This window comes from Ascidiella aspersa, chromosome 7, assembly GCF_963924565.1.
Source record: "Ascidiella aspersa chromosome 7, kaAscAspe10.2, whole genome shotgun sequence".
NCBI lineage: Eukaryota > Metazoa > Chordata > Ascidiacea > Phlebobranchia > Ascidiidae > Ascidiella > Ascidiella aspersa.
The window spans coordinates 7243744-7266240 of NC_139453.1; the positions used below are offsets into that span (position 1 = coordinate 7243744).

The window sequence follows — 22497 nt, forward strand, 5'->3', positions numbered from 1 at the left end:
ATGAAGTTGGGACATCACCTGAAACAATCAAACTTGTGACTTTAGGATAGGGGCTTTTAAACTGGGATCAATGAACCCATTACGGTATGTAGCCTAGTTTTAGGGGTCCATAAAGGTCTATTTCGGTGGTTCTCAACCTTTTATGCCTCATGGCCCCCTTCAAAGGTCTTTTAATCCTTGTGGCCCCCCTCGATTATAAAAAATAACTCTCGCACATTTGCCAATTTTAGACACAAAACGTATTTTTAATAGTAAACATCTGAAAGTATGTGCAATTCAACTATTCTCCGTTCTGATAAGCTTGCTTAGACCTATTTTACAACAAAATTTATCAATGGAACAACTCGTGGCCCCCCAAGGGAGCTGAGGACCACGGTTGAAACCCTGGTCTATTAGATTCTGTGTATGCAATTCAAAAATAAAATACATTTTTTCAAAGAAAACATTTTAAGTAAGATAAACACTTGAGCGCCTTCTTCTTGAATTTATTACAGTTTCACGTTTAAACCAAAAACAACAGGTTTATTGGAGTGGAGTCAACAACAATTATGAAGTGTTATTGGAAAATTTTTGCCAATCCTGGCCCATGCGGACCAATTTTTTTTTTCTAGGAGTATATGCATAAAAAAATGAAGAACTCTCTGCTTTAAGCAGAGGTTTAGTCTTTGGCAATTCAATGTTTCACACAGTTGGCAATTTTTATCCTAAAATAGTTGAAATAAAAATAAGATTTTGGCAATTTTACTATGCCATAAATTACTTAACTATTAATTTATTTACAATTTAAAAGAAAAATAATTTAGCACTTTCTCATTTAATGTATTAACTCATTAAAGGTTCACATTTGTTGGACTAAAAACACAGGGTTTATTAGAGTTAATTTATAAAGTGTTATTGAAAAAATTTTACCAACCCCTGTCCACGCGGAAAAATTTTCCAACCCCTGTTCCTTAAAATTTTTAAAGAGGTCTGCGCTAAAACAAATGAAGAACCCACTGCTTTAGGAAGAGGTTTAGTCTTGGCACCTCAACGTTTTACAAACTTGGTGATTAAGGATTGGGGTTTTGTTTTAAAAATGAATACTACTATCTTTGCAAATTAAGAACTATTCAAACATATTTAGTAATTTAATGTGATCCCGGTACTAAAAGTTTACTTTTTTATCTAGGTTTTTTTTTAAATACAAAAATATGATATTTTAAAAGCCCTAAAAATGAACTTAGACTGTCAAAAATGAAAAGGGGCCCTAGAATTTATAAATTTAATAGTTTTCACAAAAATAAATATATAAACTGAATAGGAAAAAAAATGACAAAAAATCCAAAAAGCAGTCACCTGTCTAATGGAATTGTCAACCTCCATCATTCTCCTTCTGATCTGCTCGGACTTGCTCGGAGGTTGGGGAGGCTGCTGATCGGCAGGGAGGTTAGGATCGGATGCTGGAGGTGGAGGAGGTTTCTCTGCTTCTTCCTGTTGTGCTCTCTGCATCTGCATCCTCAGCTGTTGACCCTCGTGACGAAGAGCCTATTGAAAGGGGGTAGACTTTACAATGAATGTGTGTGATTTGAAAAGGTGAAATTGGATAACTACTTGACACATTTTTTTTTAAACACAAAAAAGATTATTTTTTGACATTAACTCCAACAGTGCAGTATAAATATATTGATTTAGCATCACACTTTATTACGTTTGTAAAAAAACATTTTTTTGGGTTATTACAAACAACAAAGGTACAATATTTGCATAACCTGGACAACTCATTTGTCCAGGTAGCTCACAATGAATAAGCGAAATTCTGTAAAAGTAAGGTTGGGCCAAGTAGTATATAAAGCCACAATTTTTGTGATGCAAATAAACCAAAAAAATGTAGCCTCTTTTGTCAAAATCCCTGATTTGTTTTTTGCTTGATTGCAAAAAAGTTAGGATTCAAATCTAGGATAAGCTTTACAATTTTAACTGGAATCAGTACATTTAATATATATAAGATAAATAATATATTATTAAAAATACATTATGCCATGCAAGAACAAGCCTATCCAAGCATACCTGAAGTCTTTGCTGTAAATGTTGACTTGGGTGCATTCCCTGTGGGTAGGGTTGCCTTTGACCCGGGTAGGGGTGATTGGGTCCCTGCATGTGGCCTCCTGGGTGGGAGTAAGGGGGTCTATGCTGGGGTCCTGCTCCCGACATGTAAGGGGTAGCAGATGCCTGGGGACGGGGTCCATAGTGGTAGGGGTGACCCTGCTGTTGTGGGTGAGGGTGACCAGGGTATGGGTGAGATGGGTGCATTCCCTGATAGTGGGGTCCCGGTACCCGCATGGGTGAACCTTCATGGGGGTGCATTGAATGGGGTCTTGGGGCACCTCCGGGCTGCTGGGGGTGCATCCCCTAAATTTATAATGAATTAATTAAAATTCAAAAGGATTAAGAGTATTTTTTAAAAAAACAGTGTTTTTTTCAATCAACGTACCTAGCAATACAGAAAACAAAAGATTGACACTTGAACGGTCTCTAAATGATCGGCAATTTTATCAAAAATTATATATTTAAACAACTTATCAACACTGTACTTACAGGCATGCCGCGAGGTGGGGCGGCCCTGTACTGCGGCGGGTAAGTTGAAGGGTCAACTTGGGGGCGTATCTGGTTGGCACCCGGGTGACCTTGCATGGTCGAACTTGGCATTGTAGGACGAGCAGGGTAAGCTCCAGGTGGGTACGGTCCGTTCATTGCCGGGTAATTGGGGCCACTTGGAAGATGGGGTCCGTAGGGCACAGCTGGTTGGGCATTGTTGTCGCCAGGTTGTGCCATATCGGAGGCCTGGTTTGCATCATTGGGCAGTGATGGAGCAGTGTTTTGCTTTGTAGGGGAACTAAGAGTTGATTGCGGTTTCTCCGTTGTTGCCGAGGTGTTAAGCTCTTGGTTTAAAATTTCAGCACCGGAGGGCGCATTGTTCTGCGGTGGAGACATCATCGTTTGCGCTTCCTGGCTCACGTCCATTGATTCCGGAGCGCTGCCTGTAGAAGAAACAAACGAAGAGTTGCCCATTCTATCCTTTATGTCAGGTGTAGACATGAGAGTATCTGTCTTGTCCGGCTGGCTATCAGGCAAAGCAGCGGAAGCATCGGCGGCAAGAGTGTTTTCAGAAGTCTGCAGACCTTCGTGGCTGTTGTTCAGAGACTGGGGCATTGGATGTGGCTGTTGAGCAGCTGGAACAGTGTCACTTGGCAACTGAGGAATTGGAATCTTACTCCTCTGCAAATTCTCCTGCATCAGATCTTCTTGGGACTCCTTCGCGACGACAGGTGGAGAAGTGATGACAGGTGGAACTTGTGCTTGTACCGGGGAAGGTTGGGGCAGAGCAGCCGGGGTTGGGGGCTTCGCTTGGGGTGGAGCCTGAGCGGCCGGAGCCACTTCCTGCAATTGCTGCATGAAACTGCCGCTGCCGTCCATTGCATCGCCAAGAAGACTCTCCAAATTAAAGTCGCCGTCGAAATCAGGTGCACCAGAAACTGGTTGTTGTTGCTGTTGGGCTTGTTGTTGCTGGAGTTGAGCCTGTTGCTGTTGTTGAGCTTTTTGTTGTTGTTGTTGTTGCTGAGCTAGCTGTTGGGCTTGTTGTTGCTGCTGTTGTTGTTGTGCTTGTTGCTGTTGGAGTGTGGTAGCACGTGAGTTGGGAACCTGATTTGTAGGTCTTAATGACACAGTTTGCGGCGTTGAAATAAGTCTTGGCCCTGTGATTCTGTGCGGCTGCTGACCTTGAACCGAACTTGACATTCCAAATCCCGGCTGCTGAGAAAAGCGTGGCATTTGGGCGGGCCCGGGCTGGTGCAGCATGCTTGCTAAACTTGTGGTTCCTTGGCCAGAGGGGGTCGGCGCTGGAGCACGGGGACCCTGCCAGGAACCGTGGGGATATCTCATGGAACTGCTGCTTCCATAGTAGCCTTGGGGCTGCGCTTGATGCATTGGTTGCTGCGGAGGCATAGCTGCTTCTCCGTTATAAGAAGAGGCCTGCATTCTCGGAGCTGGTGACCTCGCCATTGCAGCTTGCGATACTGCGGCCGGAGGGGGTGACATTAGCTGAGGGGGGCTGCGGAAGCCGTCATTATGAGGGGTCGGGGTTCTTGCAAGTCGATAGCTCGGAGTGGTGTTTCCCTGAACCATGAACTGCTGGTTCTGGGCCATGGCTTGCTGCTTCGGAGAATACGAGGGCATTCGTGCATTCGGAGACATGGGACCCTGGGTTTGGTGCAAGTGGGGTGAGGCTTGTGGGGTCGGGTACTGGGGGGTCGTGCGAGACGACATCTGGGGTGAGAGGGGGTGCATGGCCGAGCTAGATCGAATCGGCATGTTGTTGCGCATGGGTGAAACGGGACTGTTGTGGCGGGGTGACATCGCCTGTTGTAACGGGTGACCCGGAACTACCATCATCTGAAATGTTTTAAATAAAAAAAAATGTAAAAATTGTAATCTGCAGCTAGTGACAACAATAAGTCATTGCTTCTGTCAAAAAACATATACATGTTTGGTGCTAATTGGTTAAGCTAATTTTTTTATATGTAAAGCAATTGACTTGATATTGTTTAGTTTATGGTGCTCACAAAAACCGTAGAAAAAAATGTCAATGAGTTAACCAATTTTAACAGTTTTAACATATTTTTGATGCTTATGACTGAACTAAATCTTGAAGTTTACCTTCTATTTGTTAAAAAAATGGCTTTAGTTGGACTTTTATTATTTGGGGAATGACTTGAAAATTGCAAGTAATTAAGTAAAACATTAAAATGTTCACGAAAAATCTTTTACCAGATCACCAAAAAATATATATATTTTCCACATGTTGTTTAACTTTTTTTTAGCACCTTCGTATTTACGAGTTTAACCTTCGTATTTACGAGTTACGACACACAAAATTTCAGCATGATTTAACCTGGGATTGCTGTTGAACTGGCTGGCTCATGGCCCTCGGAGACGGCGTGGGCATCTTCTGACGATAAGTCACCGGCACTCCGGCCTTCATTTGTGCCGACATGGCGCCCTGCTGCGCCTGCATCATTCCAGGAAGCTGTGATTGCTGGCTTTGGGCGCCGGTTGCCACTTGCTGTTTTTGTGCTTGTGCCTGCTGTTGTTGTTGTTGTTGGGCTTGTTGTTGGGCCTGTTGTTGTTGCTGCTGGGCTTGTTGGGCCTGTTGTTGTTGCTGTTGTTGTGCTTGTTGTTGAGCTTGTTGCATTTGAAGTAATTGCTGCTTGTCATACTGACCGGGTACTTTTTGACCTAGAAGAAAACCGAAGTGTTTTTTTTTTGATACACAACTTTTCCCATGGTAAGTAACAACATCTAAGGTTAACAACAAACAATTAACAAATGAGAGGCTGCATTTTCTGGAAACAAATGTTTGCATTAAAAAATACAATTCGAAAAAAAAAAATAGAAATATCCAAAAAACTTTGAGGAAAATGCTATTAAAATTTGTTTTATATTACATAAAATTAGGATGCGGAAAATGCAAATGTTTATCTTGTTGTGCGACATTCAACCTATTTTAGTCATCTTTATTATTTTACTTCCTAAACTAATTTAACAGAATCCTTTCCTTACGTACCGTGGGGCACTGTTTGAGCAGTGTATTGTTGCTGCTGTTGCTGTGCATACATTGACATGCTTGAAGGTACAGTAGACCCTGCCATACCTAAAATGTAAGGTCATTGGAATTGTTTATAAATAGGAACTTCGTAGAATGATTTTGGACAAATCCATGTCTGTTCGTTTGAAATGTGTAAATTATTTGTTTTTAACTCCTAGTGGCCACAGTCATTATAACCCCTTTTTTCTGTACTTTAAGGTTACCTTGGAAGAAGTTTATGTCAGTGTTGTAAATAAGGTAGTCAATTTTTTGTGAATAAACAACAAGACCCAGTCCAAGTCATCAGTTGCATAAGTAAAGTCATAATTAGAACAAGTTAACTTCAAGTATAGTTGTTTTGGTAATTTACTTGTTGGATTTATGAGCAACCAACCGACTAAAAACGCAACGTATAGCAAGCCAAATGAGCAAATATCAAGATAAAAACGTGCAAATATTAAGATAAACTTTAGCCAAGTCATTTGAAAACAGTAAGTGCACTTAATCAAGTCATTAATAAAGTTATATCATTACAACATTGACTAATATATATATTGTGTCAATTTAACATTTTACTAACCCACAAAAAAGTATTTAATTTATAAACACAGCAAAACATGTGCTGCCTAAGTTTACTAAAATCTCAACCAGAGAGTATGTCATCTTAGGTATATTTGGCAATGGCAGGGTGGTTAATATTATATTGTAAAAAGAAGCACATTTACCTGGTCTCTGTTGATATTGTGATACATCAGCCATCTGGCCTTGTTGCTGTTGCTGGCTGTACTGCTGCATGCTGCCACCTAGTGCTTGGGAAGGCACAGAACCCCGGTAACTCGTGGCTGTCTGAAATTAAATTTTAAAATGGGATAGGTCAACAAGAAAAAAAGAGGGATTAACAACAGTGTAGACCAGGGGTCACAGACCTTTTCAGCTACGAAAGCCAAATATTCTTGGTTGTATTTCCATGATAGCCATATAATACTTTAACATCTAGTTATAGAATGGAAAAATATTAATTTGAACAGGGCCCTTGATTTTGTTCACATTTAAAAGACAGCACATACTATGTGCAAAAAATCAATCTGGCAAGATTGCACAACTTAAATCAAGGAGCTCCGCTGGAAGAGCAGGGCAAAGAGATTCCATCAAACAGGATAACAGTCCCGAAAATAGAAATGGAATTCGCGAAGCACGGAAAAATTTACTACTACTGTATGTGGGTTAAAAAGGAAAAAAACTAGATAGGAAAGCGGCCATGGCCGGTGCAGTTTTGTTCATATCATGCTGAGAAATGATAAGTTAGATTTATCTGCAAACATAATTCTTTCATCAAAAAAGTCATATGGCAGCACAAAAAAAGCCATAGGCCCCTGGTGTAAACCACTCAACTGTGGACCTTACCACCTTAAGGTTGGGGTCACGAGGGGCATCGGTAGTCCATGACCATGAAATAGATTATTGATCAAATCAGTGTTTCTCAACAAGGACCCTCAGTCCCCTTTTGGGGGACTTTAAGCAGTAGCGCCCATTTCACTGCCATTCATGAGCACTGTTTTGTAATTCATGTGGATAAAACATTAAAAAAAACGTTGTTACAACTTATTTCGAGCAAATGAGACGGGTCAGGTCATAATAGTATTTTGGCAATGTAGTATCCGGGCTCTTGAAGTGAAATGTTCATGGGGGGAACCAGCATACTATATTTTTTTAGCCTGTTTAAGCAATGCTGTTGACTTTTTAGGACTTTTCATATTATGGTGAGAATTAGTGCAAAACATAAATTTGTTTATTGGACTACAGAGGTGTTTTAGCTTAACGACTTATTTTCTGGATAATGAATTGCTAAGCCAAAAAGGTCAAGTAGATCTCAATCAACTTGATTGAGACATTTTGATACAAAACTTGAATCATCTTCAGCTAATGTTAAGTTGTTAACTGTTTCAATCTACTTGATCTTTTTGGCTCTGCAAATCATTATTAAGCTACATTACAGATCCGTGCATGGTGTACCCGACATTCCCACATGGTTATTTTTTTCTTTTTATACACCATAAAATTAGCTTCAAATCTATGATCTTTTTTGTATACTTACATTTCATGTCAAAATAAAACCAAATTCTCGAACAATGATGGCAAAATTTCCAAAATACTTAAAACAACAATTGATATTTTATGGCAAAATATCTGATTGTGTGTGGTATTGCTCTAAAAGCAGTCAAAACCAAAGAACAGTATCGTCAAACAATTGGTAAAGGCAAAGTTTTTTTTTTCTAAGTTAACGAAAGAATTTTCACTGAAAATATACCTGGGGTGCCATCCTGGCATGCTGCTGCTGCTGCTGCTGTTGCTGCTGCTGCTGTATTACCATCCTAGGGTCTTGACTTGGCATATTCATACTGGCACCAGTACTGCTCATGTACTGTGCTCCATTGTACATAGTGCTTGCACCTGAAAGAGGTTATAAAAGTAGAAAAAGCATAAACAGACAGATCAATATCTTGCATGTCCAGGGTGCCAGATCAATGACGTAAAGTTGCCAAAAAGGCAAAAAAATAAATTGCATTTCAGTGTACAGTGTCAGCTGTGATTGAAATGAGACCATCGGCAATTGAATTGATTAAACAGAGAAATGAGGGTCATAAATGTTTGTATTTTTCTGACATATCTGGCCAAAAAATACAGATGTCTCTTTTCCTTGTTTGCAAATAGCAAAAATACTTTTTAATACAAATACTCGAAAACTTCTGCAAAATAGTTGGCGTAAATTGCTATTCCATTACCATGTATTATTATTTTAAATCAACAACACATATATATTTAAATAATGCAAAAGGGCATGTGTTTTTTGTTAAAAAGCTTGCAAATTTACAATAATTGGTGACAATCATATGGAATTCAACATTTTGATTGGAAAAATATTGCTGTTTGTAACAACAAACAACAGTATATATATATATATATATATATATATACGATATCAAAACTATTACTTTACAGTAATAAATAAAAATGATTTAGAAGGTTTAAAAAAAGTATGGGAAAATTATTGCTCCTCTTTCTTGTATTAAATTACAACATTTCCAGAGTTATTTGCTGAAGTTATTTTAAGGAATTTATTTTTATAAGATTTTCTCAATTCTACTACCCAACATTATTATGACACATAGATGGCTTGATGCCTAATTTAACTGTTCCTGGTACCTTTTTGCTTATATTGACTTAATTCTGTTAATCATGTACAAAATACTTATCATAATCCCTTGGCAAAGGTGTTAAATTTCCAAAAAAAAATATGATGAGTCCTACCCAATCAAAACCCAAGCACCACTCAACCAACACTTCAACAGTGATATTTAAGGAGTGGTAAAGACTTTTTAGGGTTATATATCATTTTTAATTAAAAGTCATACTCCTGAACAACTTAATGTTTTAATACGGGAAAAGTTAATGCAATGATCAGCATCTCTAACCTATAAGTATAAATGGATATAATTATACAGTTTACTTTAATGCATTGCAATAAAGTTACAATTGATCTATCTTTTAATTATATATATTACATTATTGACAAACAGATATTAAATATAACTACCTCATTTAAAAAAAGTTTGAATTTATTGCATTTAACCACCTCATTTAAAAGTTCCCTACAATGGCTCTTTTGGAGATTTCTACTAAAATGTAGACTTTGTTAATGAGTTTTACTTATTGCAAAAAAACTTCTGCAATTAGACATTGATTTTGTGAACATTACACAAAGTTACCTGCTTTTAATTCAGTCAATGCTAATTCTTCACACAAATGTGTAAATTGGGCAAAACTGCCTTTATTTGCCCTTAGCAAAATACTATGTTGATTTAAGCCAAGGAAATAGGGGGTGACACAAAGCAATTAAGTATATATAAAATAGATAGGTTAACTGTAGTTAATGCTTCACCTTTAGAGCGCTGATACTGCATGGTTGGGTTGTTACTAGATGTTGGAGTCATGGCTCCACCAGGTCCGCTTACATAAGCCCCGGCAGTCCTAGCGTGGCCCTGCATTCCGCCGGGATACATGTGTGAAGCGGCCATACTGGACGGCGCCATGTCAGGGGGGAAAGACTGGTGACCTGGTCGCACTGCCGTCATTTTTCCGTATCCATATGGATCCTGGCCTGAATAGGCAACCGAGTGCGGAGCACCAAAGCCACTAGGTTGGCCCTGAACGGCACTCGGATAGCCCTGCATGCTTTGCTGGTACTGCTGCATTTCAACAGACTGGGGCTGTTGACTTGGTGTCTGTCCTGGGATCAGTTGGCCGTGCATCGAAGGAGTGGCGTTTGCATACATCTGGTTTGAGTATTCCTGTCCGGTTGGCATTGCGCTGCCGTTGTACTGTCCGCCCGGCATCTGTCCGCGATACATGTCCGGGAAATGTCGATAGTTTTAAGAAAAGCACAATGGGCAGTGATTCATCGTTGTCATCCTACCTTGGACCGTCGTTTTTTATGTACAAAGATACTTGGATACAGATTCCAAATATCTATACAAGCAGGGCAAACTTATAGCGATAAAATATGGGAATCTGAAGGTAGTTAGAAATTAAAAAATGAGAACTTTTTTGTGATTGTATTTAATAACAGTTGAGGTATCAAGCAATTATACAATAAACAGACAAAAAAAAATTTTTGATTTTTTAATTGATCGAATTCAAAATGCTTTCAAAATACAAAATTACTGTGTTTAACTTCAATAACAACAAAAGGCGAAAGTAATTTACAAATTTTAAGCAAAGCAACTGGATATTCGCCCTTTCTTTGACAGACAAGGAAAAGTAGTAACAGAGAAAAGGCTTAGAAAGAAGCCAAAATTGTCACAAGAACTTGGCATAGAAGATAGCCTAGGGCAAAAAAGGCCAATTTCCAGAAAGTCTAAACTGACATCAAGGGCCAATTTTATTTTTAGCTGAGAAGGCCATCTGGAATATAGGTAAAAGAAAAATTTTATCGCCAAAATAATATTTGAAAAAATTTAATCCAACAAAAAATGTCTTGCCAACACTTAAAACTAGTTATTTACTACAAATTGAAAACCTAAGCGTACATTCATAAATAGCAAGACTTTAACATTTTAAATTCAATCTTTACTTCACATTTTAACAGTTTAAGAGTTAGGCTTAGCAATAATTTGGTTAAAAACAGCAAGGAGCCATAGATCCAAATAAGTTGCTTAAAAATAACCACATACATTTATCAACTTAATACAAGTTTTAAGAATTAAGTTAAAAAAATTTAAATCACACAAACGTGGCTTTATCAAGCAGCCTACTACTTACATACAGTCAAACACGCCACGCTAGTAACTCAAAAAGCACATGTGTCATACTTGTGAGTAGAGCTAGATAAGGTTACAGCCGAAATATCCACCAAACTTTGCCACACATCTCAAATCCTCGGCAAACAATTCAACCTTACAAGCGCAACTTTCAAATCTTACTTTAAAAAATGTTTAAAACTTCAAATGAATCACCTAAAATTTGAGTCGCGCTGGCAGCTTTAACGAGAACACGACGCGAAAATTTTGCGACTTTTAACGTAAAAACGCGAGAGTTTGGGTCGAGAAACTCATTTTTAAGGTGCAAAAGTATATTTCATTACAAGCGAGCCGCACCAAGAAAGTAGCCAAGATGGCCGCCATAATTACGAAACAGAAGAATGACGCGCGATCAGCGCTAGAGACGACACACAGTTCTAACACGCAAAACATAAAATCGCACGCTGCTACCTCGAGCGCGATCGCTTTAAATTCACCGCGTTCTGCAAAAAAACGACCCCAATAGTTCGACGAAGGCCTTTCGACTGCCAAGCAGGGTCAAACGACTCGAAACGCGACGGACTAATCGAATTTTCGAACTTTGAAAAGCGCCTCTTACTGCCCTTGCCGTGAATTAGTTGAATTTGATGAAGCGCCTTTGTACAAATTTGTGCTTCGTTTTGCCTTGTGTTATAACGCGTACGCTCCGAGAGCGGCGGCAGCCAATCACAGTCCAGGGATTGCATGGCATAGTCGGAATGAAGCATGACCCAACCACGAAAGGTAGCCAGATAAATAATAAACAGGAAAATAACTCCTCGTGGATCGAATGGTGGAGTGTTGATCCGATCAAAGCTTGGTTTCTTTATTTCTCCTTGCGTTTTTCACTCGCCCTACTGCGCTTTGTTTCTTGCTTTCATCGTTGCCGGCGGGCGCCAGACGTTTTCTCCCCGGCCGTTCTTTTATTCTCCCAGGGCGCGTCTAGGTTTGGTGCGTTTTGAGCAAGGAAGTCGTCACAAATGCAAGCGCGTCACGAAAAAGACACGAGTTGTGCTTTTATGTGCCGTTTCAAGGTGGAATGTCACCACCACCAAGCGGCAGGCTGAAAAAAAAAACTTTTTTTTGCTAATTCAGTGCCTGAGTCGCGGCCTAACCTAAGATGCTTCCACTCTGCTGGCTTTTTAAATTAGAACTTTTTCAGTCAATGGAACCTGTAGCGGCCCTTAAAGGTGCTAAAGTTAAACCACACCGTGTTTGAAGTTAATGTTCACAGCAAGCATCTGCTGTGGTTGCAAAGTAGTGATTGAACTATATTGACTTGTAACGGAGTTTGGTTCGTTAAGGTGTCTTACCCCAAATCTTAACGTCAACTGTGGTTTCGTAGATCACTTGGCGGTTTGCATTTAAACCTAATTCGGCGGTTATTTCTGTTTTTGCGGGCACGGCCGGATCCGTTAAGCTTGAGCGTTTTTTGCCGCCACACGCAAATTGTGGTCAAAGCACTGCGTTGTACGGGATACCATGAAACCAATGGGATGTAATACGGCCTAACTCAGCTGGCCTGCCGGAGTAGCACAGCGCATAAACCCAATTTAAAAGCTCTACCGCTAAGCAGAAATATGATTATTTGAGAATAGCTTAGTGGATCCGATACACGATATCAAGTTGGGTATAAGCGATATTGCAGTCCTCTCCAATATATATTTGCAACGAATAGGGCTAATTCGGTCAGTTTAATATCGTACAGTACACCAGGCGGTTGGGGTTGTGCCTTACGATTTGTTTAAGGCGTTTCTGTAAATCCCGATTGCACTCCAGTGCCTTCCCGCCAAATATCTTTGGCGAGGAATGCTTGCCCTAAACTACGCCACTGCCAGTGACGTCATTTGACGTGAAACATGACAGCACAGTGAATTTACAATTAAAAACAGTCGTTTTGGCGTGGCAGTGTATACTTTCCCATTTTGGCGCACGATTTTATCAAAAAACAATTGGAGGGGGCGCGTGGCCATGTTCGCTCAAACTAGATATTTTTGCCATTTTACCTGTGACGTACATGCAAAACACCGCAAAATCCCGGTTGTGGTTTTACTATGTCTAAGCCTGTAGAGTTAGAAAAGTGGATTAAGCCCACAGGCACCCTGCATCTCAACATATCCTCAAAATGAAGGTTTGGGCAACAGGAATTGCGGTTTTACGTTTGTCGCGAATCAATACGTTTTTTGTATTGAGAGTAACACCTCCGCAACCAAAACCTTAACAAAATAAACTAAGCGTGGTGTTTTTAAGGTTACGTCTTTATGACGTCACGTTTAGATGCAACTTCGCGACGTTACGTTTTTACGTAATTTTGCGACGTCACGGTATGACGTAACTCTGTGGCGTCACTTCTAAAAAAATCATGCCCCTCCAAACAAAAATCGTGGATTTGCGCCTGACAATTAGTGATGTCCGATATTATCGTATCGTAGCCGATACACGATATCAGGTGGCAACATTTGGCATTTTCACAAAAGTAGGATCGTATAGGTTGTCGGTGCCGATCTGGTGCAAACATGATATGGGCGCTGTAGCTATCTTTGCGATACAAAACAAGGCTTTGCCAAGAAGCAAATTTGTCAGAAAGAAGTAGACAACAATTATAACGAACTAATCTACTTAGTGCTAAAACAGTGATTCGCAACCGGTTTCTTAAATAAGGTATAGTTGAGTATGACCATACGTTATGTAGCCTAGTATTTAATTCAGGCAAACTTTGAACTTTTCTAATATTTAAAACTGTTATTGTAACTCAAAGGCAAAAACTGGTCATTTTAAGATAATTTCTATACAAACTAATAAACGACCAGGCCATCAGCGCCTCCAAAGTTTACATCAGGGGTGGGCAACCTACGCCCTACGGCCGACCTATTTCACAAACTGGGCACGAGGCCATTGCTAATATTTTTGAGGCTATTTCAACTACGAAAAAGAAAAAAATGTTTTCACTTTTTGCGCAAATCTTGTTCCTGCATCAAGTGTAATAGCCTAGTAATAACCCTTTTCAATTGCAAAATACCCTAGTTTTCTCTTTTTCTGATTAACAGTCGTTGCGGTTGTTATAAATATGATATGTAAAATCTACACAGTTAAAATTTAAGGTTCGCAAAGACCTTTCTGAGTTTGGTTTTGGCCCGCGACTAGAAAAAGGCTGCCCAATGGTGTGCGCAACCTGCGGTCCGCAGGCCAAATGTCCCGCAGAACGACATTTTGTGGCCCGCGATTTTAGGCCAGCGAGACTAATATGTCCTAATTAAATTGAACGTTAAGCGCAAAGATTTTTATTTGTAAATCTACCGGGAACAGTATGTCGCCTTCCAACTCCTGTGGTTTTACGATTTGCATTTGTTCTAACTGCAGTGCGAAAGTATCAAACCACACTACAAATAACAGACAAGAGCGCGCCGGTTTTCGAAATAGCTCTTTACAAAAATCGGTGCAATTCTATAATTATATAGGCCTACGGCTTATGTCTGAATTTCTATTTTGGAATTTTGTTTTCCATGTCTTTGCCTATGAAAATCATATACGGTAGCCATTACAGGCCTACGTAATTCCTGGGGTAATATTATAATGTTTTTTTCGATTGCGATGGCAGACCTACAGGGTGTTCCAAGAGAAACAGTGTAGTGAAATCATGCAGAATAAGTAAAAACAAATCCCGCAGAAACATATTATTTATTAAAAATCACAGACAGGCCTTACTCTTAGGAATGATGAAACACTTGTGTTAAATATCATACACATGTATTAAGTCCTTGTTTTACAATAACTGGTGAAAGCGTGTGTCGTTAAATTGCTGAAACAAATTGGAACGTTTCTGCATCTTGTCAAACACACGTTCAAGTTCATCAGGTTTAATTCTTTGGATGACTCTTGTCATTGTGTCCTTTAATTTCCGTGTGGTCTTGGAATTGTGTGCATACACAACACAGACCCTTTTAACTCACAAATAAAATCTGTAGTTGTTAAATCGGGTAAACCAGGGGCCCAAAGACCACAGGAAATCGTCCGATTCCCAAAGACGTGACGAACTGTATATTTTAATTGTGGGGCAATTAAAAAAGGACAGGTGTTTGCAGACAATCCAATATCACAAGGGATTTCTTAAGGCTTGATTTTGTATCGTGAAAACCAGTGGCAGGAGTAAGCCGAAAAAAGGTTTCAGGTAGGTACGTGTCCCTTTTTCACCAGGATATCTTGGTATTTCCTTTATCGTAATTAAACTAAGATATCAGTTTCATACTTTTGCACGACATCGAGCGATGACCGTAAATCACTTGTTTTAGATTTCCCGTTATTACGTAACTTTGTGACGTTATCACTGAAAATTTCCACGCTTTCCGGTAAAAAAATGATTCTAATTTCACGCCTGGTGGAAACTATACATTCGATTAACTGCTGCAGACCCCAGTTTGCCGCTAAATTTTATGCCGATATTATGCGAAGCAGGGGAAAAAAATACCTCGTTTTTTTCCAAAATTTAAAATAATAATAATCGTCTGAAAAATTATAACTAACGAGCTTAAATTTATCAAAGTAAGGGCGAGGCCACAGTCCATAACACACAACGCAAATAGTTTATTTCGAAAGTAAACTTGGAACGACAAGCCGAAAGATAAAGAGATGGTCAAGGCCACAAGAAGTCAGTCACATCACAGATCATCGCGCACTCCGTAGCCAGGACCGGTCGGTGGTTCGGTGAGTGACGTAAGACCACTTAGCGGCTCACAAGCGAACCTTTTGCTCCTGAAAAATTGAAGAAAATGAGTTTCTGGTTTTTAAAACTGCAGTCTGTGAACAGTTGAACACCTTGGGCGTACGTGGACAGCTAAAAAGTAAAATAGAGCAAAAAAAAAACCTCGGCGCCTTTTCAATCAATGCGTTTAGGGTTATTTTTTGCCGGACCAAAAACAGCAGGTTTCTTAAAGTCGGCTTGTTTACGAATTTATGACGTCATCTCTAAACTTTAGGGGTCTGCCTGAAAAAAAGTTTACGAACCCCCAAAACAACTGCCTGGAATTCGAGACGCATTCAGGGTACATACATACAAAATTGTAATTTGTATTGAGAATTTACGCTTAGCGTTTTATCCAGGCAGACCTTTTTTGGAAACAATAAAACTCAAAGTTTAAAAACAGAGTAAAACCAGGATCAGACATTTTTTTAAAAAGGAATATATATTTCGCCTACACTGGCATCGTCAGTTCCTCTAAGTAAAGTAAAATACATAATATACAAAGCAAAAAAAATGTCTGATCCTGATTTTACTCTGGTTTTCAAACTTTGAGTTTTATTGTTTATATATACGCGTCAGCGGAACAGTGATCTACAAGCAGAAATCTGCTGCCAATGGTTTTGGATTCCATAAAGATACGCCCTTCTATATTTTTTTGGAAAAGTACGGTCGTATGACCTTATACCAACTATTTACCTACAGAGAGCAATCGAACAAAAAGTAAAAAACAGAAGTCGCGAACGCCACGGTGACTACGATGTAAAGCCATAACTTATTTTGATACCCTACCACAAACAATTTTATTGTGAAGATAAAAAAAAATCAAATTTGGTTGATTTGAAAGAAATGAAAAGGCAATGTTAGCAGCTCGTTTTTTGTTAGATTGAGGCACGATTACGATATGATTAACATTTGTAATACACGTTGATGTTGCTATTAACCAATAAAATAGAACAATTACAAGAAAAGCGAAATATAGTAGCGCACCTTGGTCCAGCCTTTGGTTGTTTGCCAGCAATTAAGTCGTCCAAAATTTCTTCCATGTCACTTGGCTTTAAATCCTCCTTTTATATGGAAACACAACAAGACTTATCAAACCATTAACAAAAAATGGGTTGTTGTTAAGGTATCGAGTAATTTTAGTTTTTACTTTTTTTGAAAAAATTTTACTTTTTTTGACCAAATTTACACGTTAGGTCAAATTTTGTCAAAAATAAGTCAAAATCGATAACAAAATGCACAAGTATCGTTCAAAAATTAACAAAAACTGTAGCAAGCCTTCTGAAATTTTTTTGTCCAAAGTTTAGTTTTAAATAACACCCAACAATGGTATTTTTCATAATCCAAATGTATTTGATTTGTGTTTTCACAATAAAACATCAAAATCAAGTGACTAACGACACTTAAGAAGTACCGCTCAATAAAACAAAAACACTGCTACTTAGTTAGTTGCCAGGATGGCCCTTGTTAAATATAAAAGCTCTAACATAAAACTTACAATTAAAGCTAAAATTTTCACTGCTAAATTTTGCTTACTTACATAGTAAAAGTCATTGATTTGGATCATAGGAGCATTGACACAAGCTCCAAGGCACTCAACCTCACCCAGGGTGAACATCTTGTCCTTGGTTGTCTCGCCAACCTTAATTCCGAGCTTGTTCTGGATCGTCTTAAGTATCTCATCGGAACCGCAAAGCATGCATGGAGTTGTGGTGCAAAGTTGTAAATTGTACTTTCCCACTGGATTTCTGTAATTGTTTTCAATCATGTTGTAGATATATTTATATATACCTAAATAATTTGTGAATAATTTATAAGTACATTGTTTGTTTACACTCTAAAATATATGGGTGTCTGCGGACCAATTGGGGTATACCAAGCAGTTTTAAGAGTTTTTACTTCATTATATTAAGTTATTTCCTTCACATTCTTTCAAGTGATTTTGATTGCATAGGACAGCAAATAATTAAATAAATGCAATTAAACTGCTTTACATTTTTTATAAAATTTGGGATTCACTGTCAAATTCAATAGGCCAGTTTAAGCACTGAAACAATGCCACTAAACAAATGACACCTTTTATTTTTAGTAAAATATATTTCTATTATAAATGCACCATGGCAAAGTTTGATATTTTTTTATGAAAAAATTTACATAGATGTGATTTGTCTGTATATACATACATTTACCAAAATAACACTATGATAATAATAAATCTATCTTTGTTGGTATCACTAATTGCCTAATTCTAAATTTGAAAATTAGGTAACACTGTTTAACAAAAAAGGGTATTAAAATCTTGACAATATTTTACACAACCATGCCTTATCAGGTAAAAGTCCTTGAATTTTAAAATAAATTAACATTTTGCTGTTCACAAACAGTCGGGTAAACAATGATGAGGTCATGGGATATTGATGGAACATTTGTGAAATGTGATTTTATTGATATAATATGTATCAAGTTTAGTATTTTATGCATTAACCAATTTTTCAAATTGTGCTTGATAAAGAAAGAAAATACCTCTGATACATGGTGTAAAAGGTGGCCACCTCATACACACGCATTGGTGGAATGTCCAGGATACTGGCAACCTTGTTCATCGCAGCTATGGGAAGCCAACCATATTGTCGCTGTGCCAGGTCTAGGATTGGCATCACACCAGCAGTTTTGTGTCCTTCAGGGTAGTTTGCCAATATGGCGTCTATTCTCTGTGTACAAATAAAATATTGTTGAAAAATAGGCTGTTAAATTGCCAGTTAAGTGAGTAATAAATAATATTGGAAAAACAGCTTACTTTTTTGCTGACCAAGCAATAAATCATGGGAGAAAAATGGTGTATTTTTTGTATACTGACTGAGAAATTTTGAATGCAAACACCAAGAATATGAATAATATATTAGATGGCAGATAATTTATGATAATAAAACATATCAAAAATACAATATATTTGAGAAATAATATTGACCTAGAATGATATTGGAAAAAGCTCTTGGAACGTAATGGTTAGGCGACAGCTAGGAGTATGATACAAAACCAGAAACCTGTTGTTTTGTGATAATTTCAGCAAAACAGCTAGAATCTAAAATGCCCTAATAAGTATTTTAATTCGTTTTAAATAAAACATAAAGTACATACCTTGTAATTTTCCTCAGTAAAGTCAAATGGAGTATCTGCATTATTTTCAGGGGTATCTACATGGTTGAAATATGCCCCGCTGCTAGCAGATGCAGTCTTATGGAAGGCTCGTAAGTTTTGGCGCACCTGATGAACAAGAAATATCTTTCACAAAATTTCCAATATGATTAAATGCTGTATTAATATCTATGAGGTATGTTAAAGACTATTTCAAACAACGCAAAATGAGTTTAAAAATAAGTACATTCTTTCATCAGAGCACTGATTAAGTTAAAATGTAAAATATTTACAAACAAACAAAATTTATTATACTCACCACGGAAATTACAGCTTTGCTTGCAGAGGCGAGCATCGTATTTAAATTTGATTCCTGACCAGACAAATGTTAAGTTTGCACAACGCAACCTTAAATCTTGTTAAAACTTACTTACGAATTGAACTTGCTGTACGGATTCGTTCTGCTACAGTGGATTACAAACTTGACAACACAAAACAAGAAAAAAACATCAATTCCCAAACAGCCGATAAAATTATTTAATTTAGATGTAAAAAAACATATTGTTTTGCTTTTAAAGCAACAGAAAACATTAACTTTTCTATAAAAACTTTACCGGTCAATCGGTCACGGTACCCTATTAATAAAAATATTCGATAGTAGTTGGGAAATCCCCGAAAAAAAAATGATGACTTGAGTTTTCGAATTTTAAACGCTGCTCTGTGCTGAGCTAAAATAAACACAGGTTGCATTTAAATTGTATTTTAGTTTACATTTCTACCATAAACAACGGTGGCCGGTATGTCACACAATGCGCCTACGAATGAGGGCGAACTGCAGCTGCTCAAAGTGCTGCAAAACGCGAATTTGCTCACCTACTTTGAAGCCTTTGTTTCGGCTGGCGGCGACGACCTACGACAGCTTTGCGAAGCCGAAGACGACGAGTTTCTGGAGATAATGGCACTGGTGGGCATGTCGGACAAGCCACTGCACGTCAGACGCTTGCAGAAAGCGCTACAGGACTGGGCCAAGTCGACTCACGAAACACAGGCCTCGCAAAATTCGAACAGCGGAGAATCGGAGGTGATCACGAACGGAGTGGAGCTTGAAAACGGTTTCGGCGACCATTGAGAATGTTGCAATTTTTATTCGAGAAACATTTTGTTGACAAGGAAGCGCTTTCAGGTGGTGAAATAAAGGCTTACTATACGACCAAGAAAAAAACAGTCCGAAGACTATAGACCTAAGAAAAACAGTCACTATAGGCTGTACAAAGACGAACTGTTTTTGAAAATATAGTTTGGACAAATTTGTCCTACATGTCAGTTAAAAATCAATTTATTTGCTATTTTTAAAACACTAATCTGTCCTGTGCTCCAAATGCTATGGAGAAAATATTTTTTGTAGTAAATTTAAAGCTGCTATTTTTTAAAACCTACATAAAAGGCATAATTTCTTTTAACTCTTTCTTTCACTTTTTTTCCCTATAAAATAACACACTTCAATGCATTGTTTCTGTTTATATTTTTTGTTTAAATTACTCAAGATTGGTAAAATAATGAGTAAACGGATAAACGCATTTAACGCGACTGGTTGCAGCAACGTGAAAAGAAAATCGGTGGGATATGTTCCATGGCAGCAGAACAATTTTGTCCCTGAGGAAATACAGACTGGAACTGTACGCTCTGCACTGGTATATGCAAATGCCATTCGGGAAAACAACCAGCGCGAACAGAAAAAGTTGCCCAAAATCGTGATGAAACACCAGCTCTACAGCATAATGGCAAGCAGAACTGAAGTGGACCAGGGGATAAGTAAGCTGCAAGAAAGTGGTGACATCAAGACTTTTAAAACCAGTCTTGGAACGGATCAGTTCTGTTTGATGCTAACTGGTGACTACATTCAGTATGTGCAAGAACAATACTCCGATACCTCAAGTAGCGACAACTTAAAAACACACTCACTGCCAAAGTGTTTAACCAAGTATTTATCTGAAGTCATTCCCAACGTTTTTGGAGTTACTGTTAACAAAGAGTGCCTTTTTGAAAAGCACAACTTTAAAGACACGGACATAACAGAACTTGTTAAGCTCGGCGTTATCACTGTTAAAGATGCTGGCAGCTGGTGGCTAGCCATACCAAATGTTGGCGGATTTCTGAAAATGCTGCGGAAAGGAAGACAAGCGGTTTTACAGATGATCCGAAGAAATAAGTACAATGAATTGAATTGCGCCGAGCTTTTGTTAAGAAAACCACCAAATTCTGTTAAATTTGGACTAAAATATCACATACACGACTTGGTGGGAGCAGATTTGGTAACCTGCCGCCAATCAACCACAGGGGTGTTGTTAAGAATCGCTGATTAACTTTGTACATGATTTGTCAGCAATAAATTGATGATATTGCATCTTCTTAGGTTGCACAATTTCGTTATTTCCTCAATATAGTTTTTAAATCTTTGTGTTGCAAGTAAAGAGTGCATTATGTTAAATTGATATTGTTGTGTAATGTATTTTTTATGAACCGAATATTTTATCTACAGTATATATATATTATGTTGTTTTTATTTTGTATTAAAATTGCAGATGTGACATGATATCCAGATGACTTTTATGTTAACATGCATTTTGCTTGCAAAACTTCTGACCTTGTCCAATGGACAGAATAAAGCTTGTGCAGAATTGCCAGCTTTGAAAGAGTTTCCCTATTTCCGAATAGGCCAACCTGATCCAGCAGTTATATTCGATACACCGGAAAACTTTCTCAGCAGAAGTGAACCATGGCAAATAGGAATTGTAAATGAGAAAGCATTGATGTTTACTTTGAAAATGGCTAAAGACACCGAATGGCTACTACATAGGACTGGTCAAAGTAGTGGCATGCACCGACCTGTATCCACCACTGTGAAACTCTCAGAACCATATGATTTTGAGAAATTTAAATGTCACATAATGTTTGTTCAAAAAGTGACAAAATCATTTTATTTGGACATTTATGAGATTTCCCGGACAACTTCTAAAAACTTTACAATTTATTACAAGGAGTATATTGACATTGAAAAGCCATCTTACGAATCAGATGAGCACTATGTGTTGTTATTTGCACCTATTGATGAAACTTCTCATGAAGTGGTGACAGACTTGAGGTGGCACATTCGTTATCACGAACCTTCAAATTCACAATCCTACGTTAACATTACTTTACCAAGTCCGCACGTTTATGGACTTTGCACTGAAACTGGGTTTAGCAATACAAACTTAAACACAGAAAATGACTGCGAACGTTATGGCCAAACAAAGGCAATCATGGCTCCATGTCCTTTCGGTGGCAAAACGTTATGTCCTTGGTTTTCCTTGAAAGTTGCGCGTCACAACGAGGTTGTGTTTAGTTGGCCGGTCGGTGTTAAATCTCACAAAGAGTTTATAACATGGACAACTTTACTGGTAACAGTTTTGTGTGGTATTGGCATCATTCTAGCAACAACTTACAAATCAGATGGAAAAAAACAAGAGTAATTTTGTGTATTGTTTTTTAGAGACCCGTGTTTTTCGTCTATTTAAACAAAATTAATTTGTTAAAGCTTGCCTGCTTGTAATGCCTCAAAACACTGCTTAACATTTGCCCTTTCATGTTAGTAAGTTTATTTAAACCTTATAAACCCTGCCTTAAAA

General features: G+C 38.2%; 4 protein-coding genes across 4 annotated transcripts in view; 2 read left to right on the forward strand and 2 right to left on the reverse strand.

The window, feature by feature from the left end:
* Positions 1-10808, reverse strand: part of LOC146137481 (uncharacterized) — a 65426-nt gene extending 54618 nt beyond the window's left edge. Inside the window, exons 1-9 of the mRNA XM_083394356.1 lie at positions 9561-10808; positions 7929-8071; positions 6346-6466; positions 5600-5686; positions 4928-5271; positions 2575-4428; positions 2047-2388; positions 1336-1524; positions 7-18 (exon numbers count right to left, since the gene is read on the reverse strand). Coding sequence (XP_083250482.1) covers positions 7-18; positions 1336-1524; positions 2047-2388; positions 2575-4428; positions 4928-5271; positions 5600-5686; positions 6346-6466; positions 7929-8071; positions 9561-10029 — 3561 coding nt within the window. The 5' untranslated portion in view covers positions 10030-10808. The remainder of the gene's footprint in view (positions 1-6; positions 19-1335; positions 1525-2046; positions 2389-2574; positions 4429-4927; positions 5272-5599; positions 5687-6345; positions 6467-7928; positions 8072-9560) is intronic.
* Positions 10809-15560: 4752 nt separating this feature from the next.
* On the reverse strand, positions 15561-19184 carry LOC146137482 (NADH dehydrogenase [ubiquinone] flavoprotein 2, mitochondrial-like). Its single transcript, XM_083393549.1, has 6 exons — positions 19149-19184; positions 18833-18958; positions 18218-18405; positions 17235-17442; positions 16682-16758; positions 15561-15705 (listed from the first exon to the last, which is right to left on the reverse strand). Exons 1-6 carry the CDS (start codon positions 19182-19184, stop codon positions 15612-15614), a joined length of 729 nt encoding a protein of 242 aa, XP_083249675.1. The 3' UTR covers positions 15561-15611.
* Positions 19185-20117: 933 nt separating this feature from the next.
* LOC146137483 (winged helix repair factor 1-like) lies at positions 20118-21194 on the forward strand. Its single transcript, XM_083393917.1, has one exon. It carries the CDS (start codon positions 20332-20334, stop codon positions 21190-21192), a length of 861 nt encoding a protein of 286 aa, XP_083250043.1. The 5' UTR covers positions 20118-20331; the 3' UTR covers positions 21193-21194.
* Positions 21195-21429: 235 nt separating this feature from the next.
* Positions 21430-22363, forward strand: LOC146137484 (GPI alpha-1,4-mannosyltransferase I, stabilizing subunit-like). Its single transcript, XM_083393916.1, has one exon. The coding sequence runs from the start codon at positions 21430-21432 to the stop codon at positions 22339-22341; it is 912 nt and encodes a 303-aa protein (XP_083250042.1). The 3' UTR covers positions 22342-22363.
* Positions 22364-22497: the final 134 nt, after the last annotated feature.

What these genes read in the sequence shown, in the direction of transcription:
- LOC146137482 (XM_083393549.1), bottom strand. Translation starts at nt 19,184, where the DNA reads ATGCTCGCCTCTGCAAGCAAAGCTGTAATTTCCGTG. An exon ending in AAATCAATGACTTTTACTAT is followed by an intron (nt 16,759 to 17,234) that starts GTAAGTAAGCAA and finishes TCCATATAAAAG; the next exon opens with GAGGATTTAAAGCCAAGTGA. An exon ending in CAACCAAAGGCTGGACCAAG is followed by an intron (nt 15,706 to 16,681) that starts GTGCGCTACTAT and finishes TCAATTTTTCAG; the next exon opens with GAGCAAAAGGTTCGCTTGTG.
- LOC146137483 (XM_083393917.1), top strand. Translation starts at nt 20,332, where the DNA reads ATGCATTGTTTCTGTTTATATTTTTTGTTTAAATTACTCAAGATTGGT.
- LOC146137484 (XM_083393916.1), top strand. Translation starts at nt 21,430, where the DNA reads ATGACTTTTATGTTAACATGCATTTTGCTTGCAAAACTTCTGACCTTG.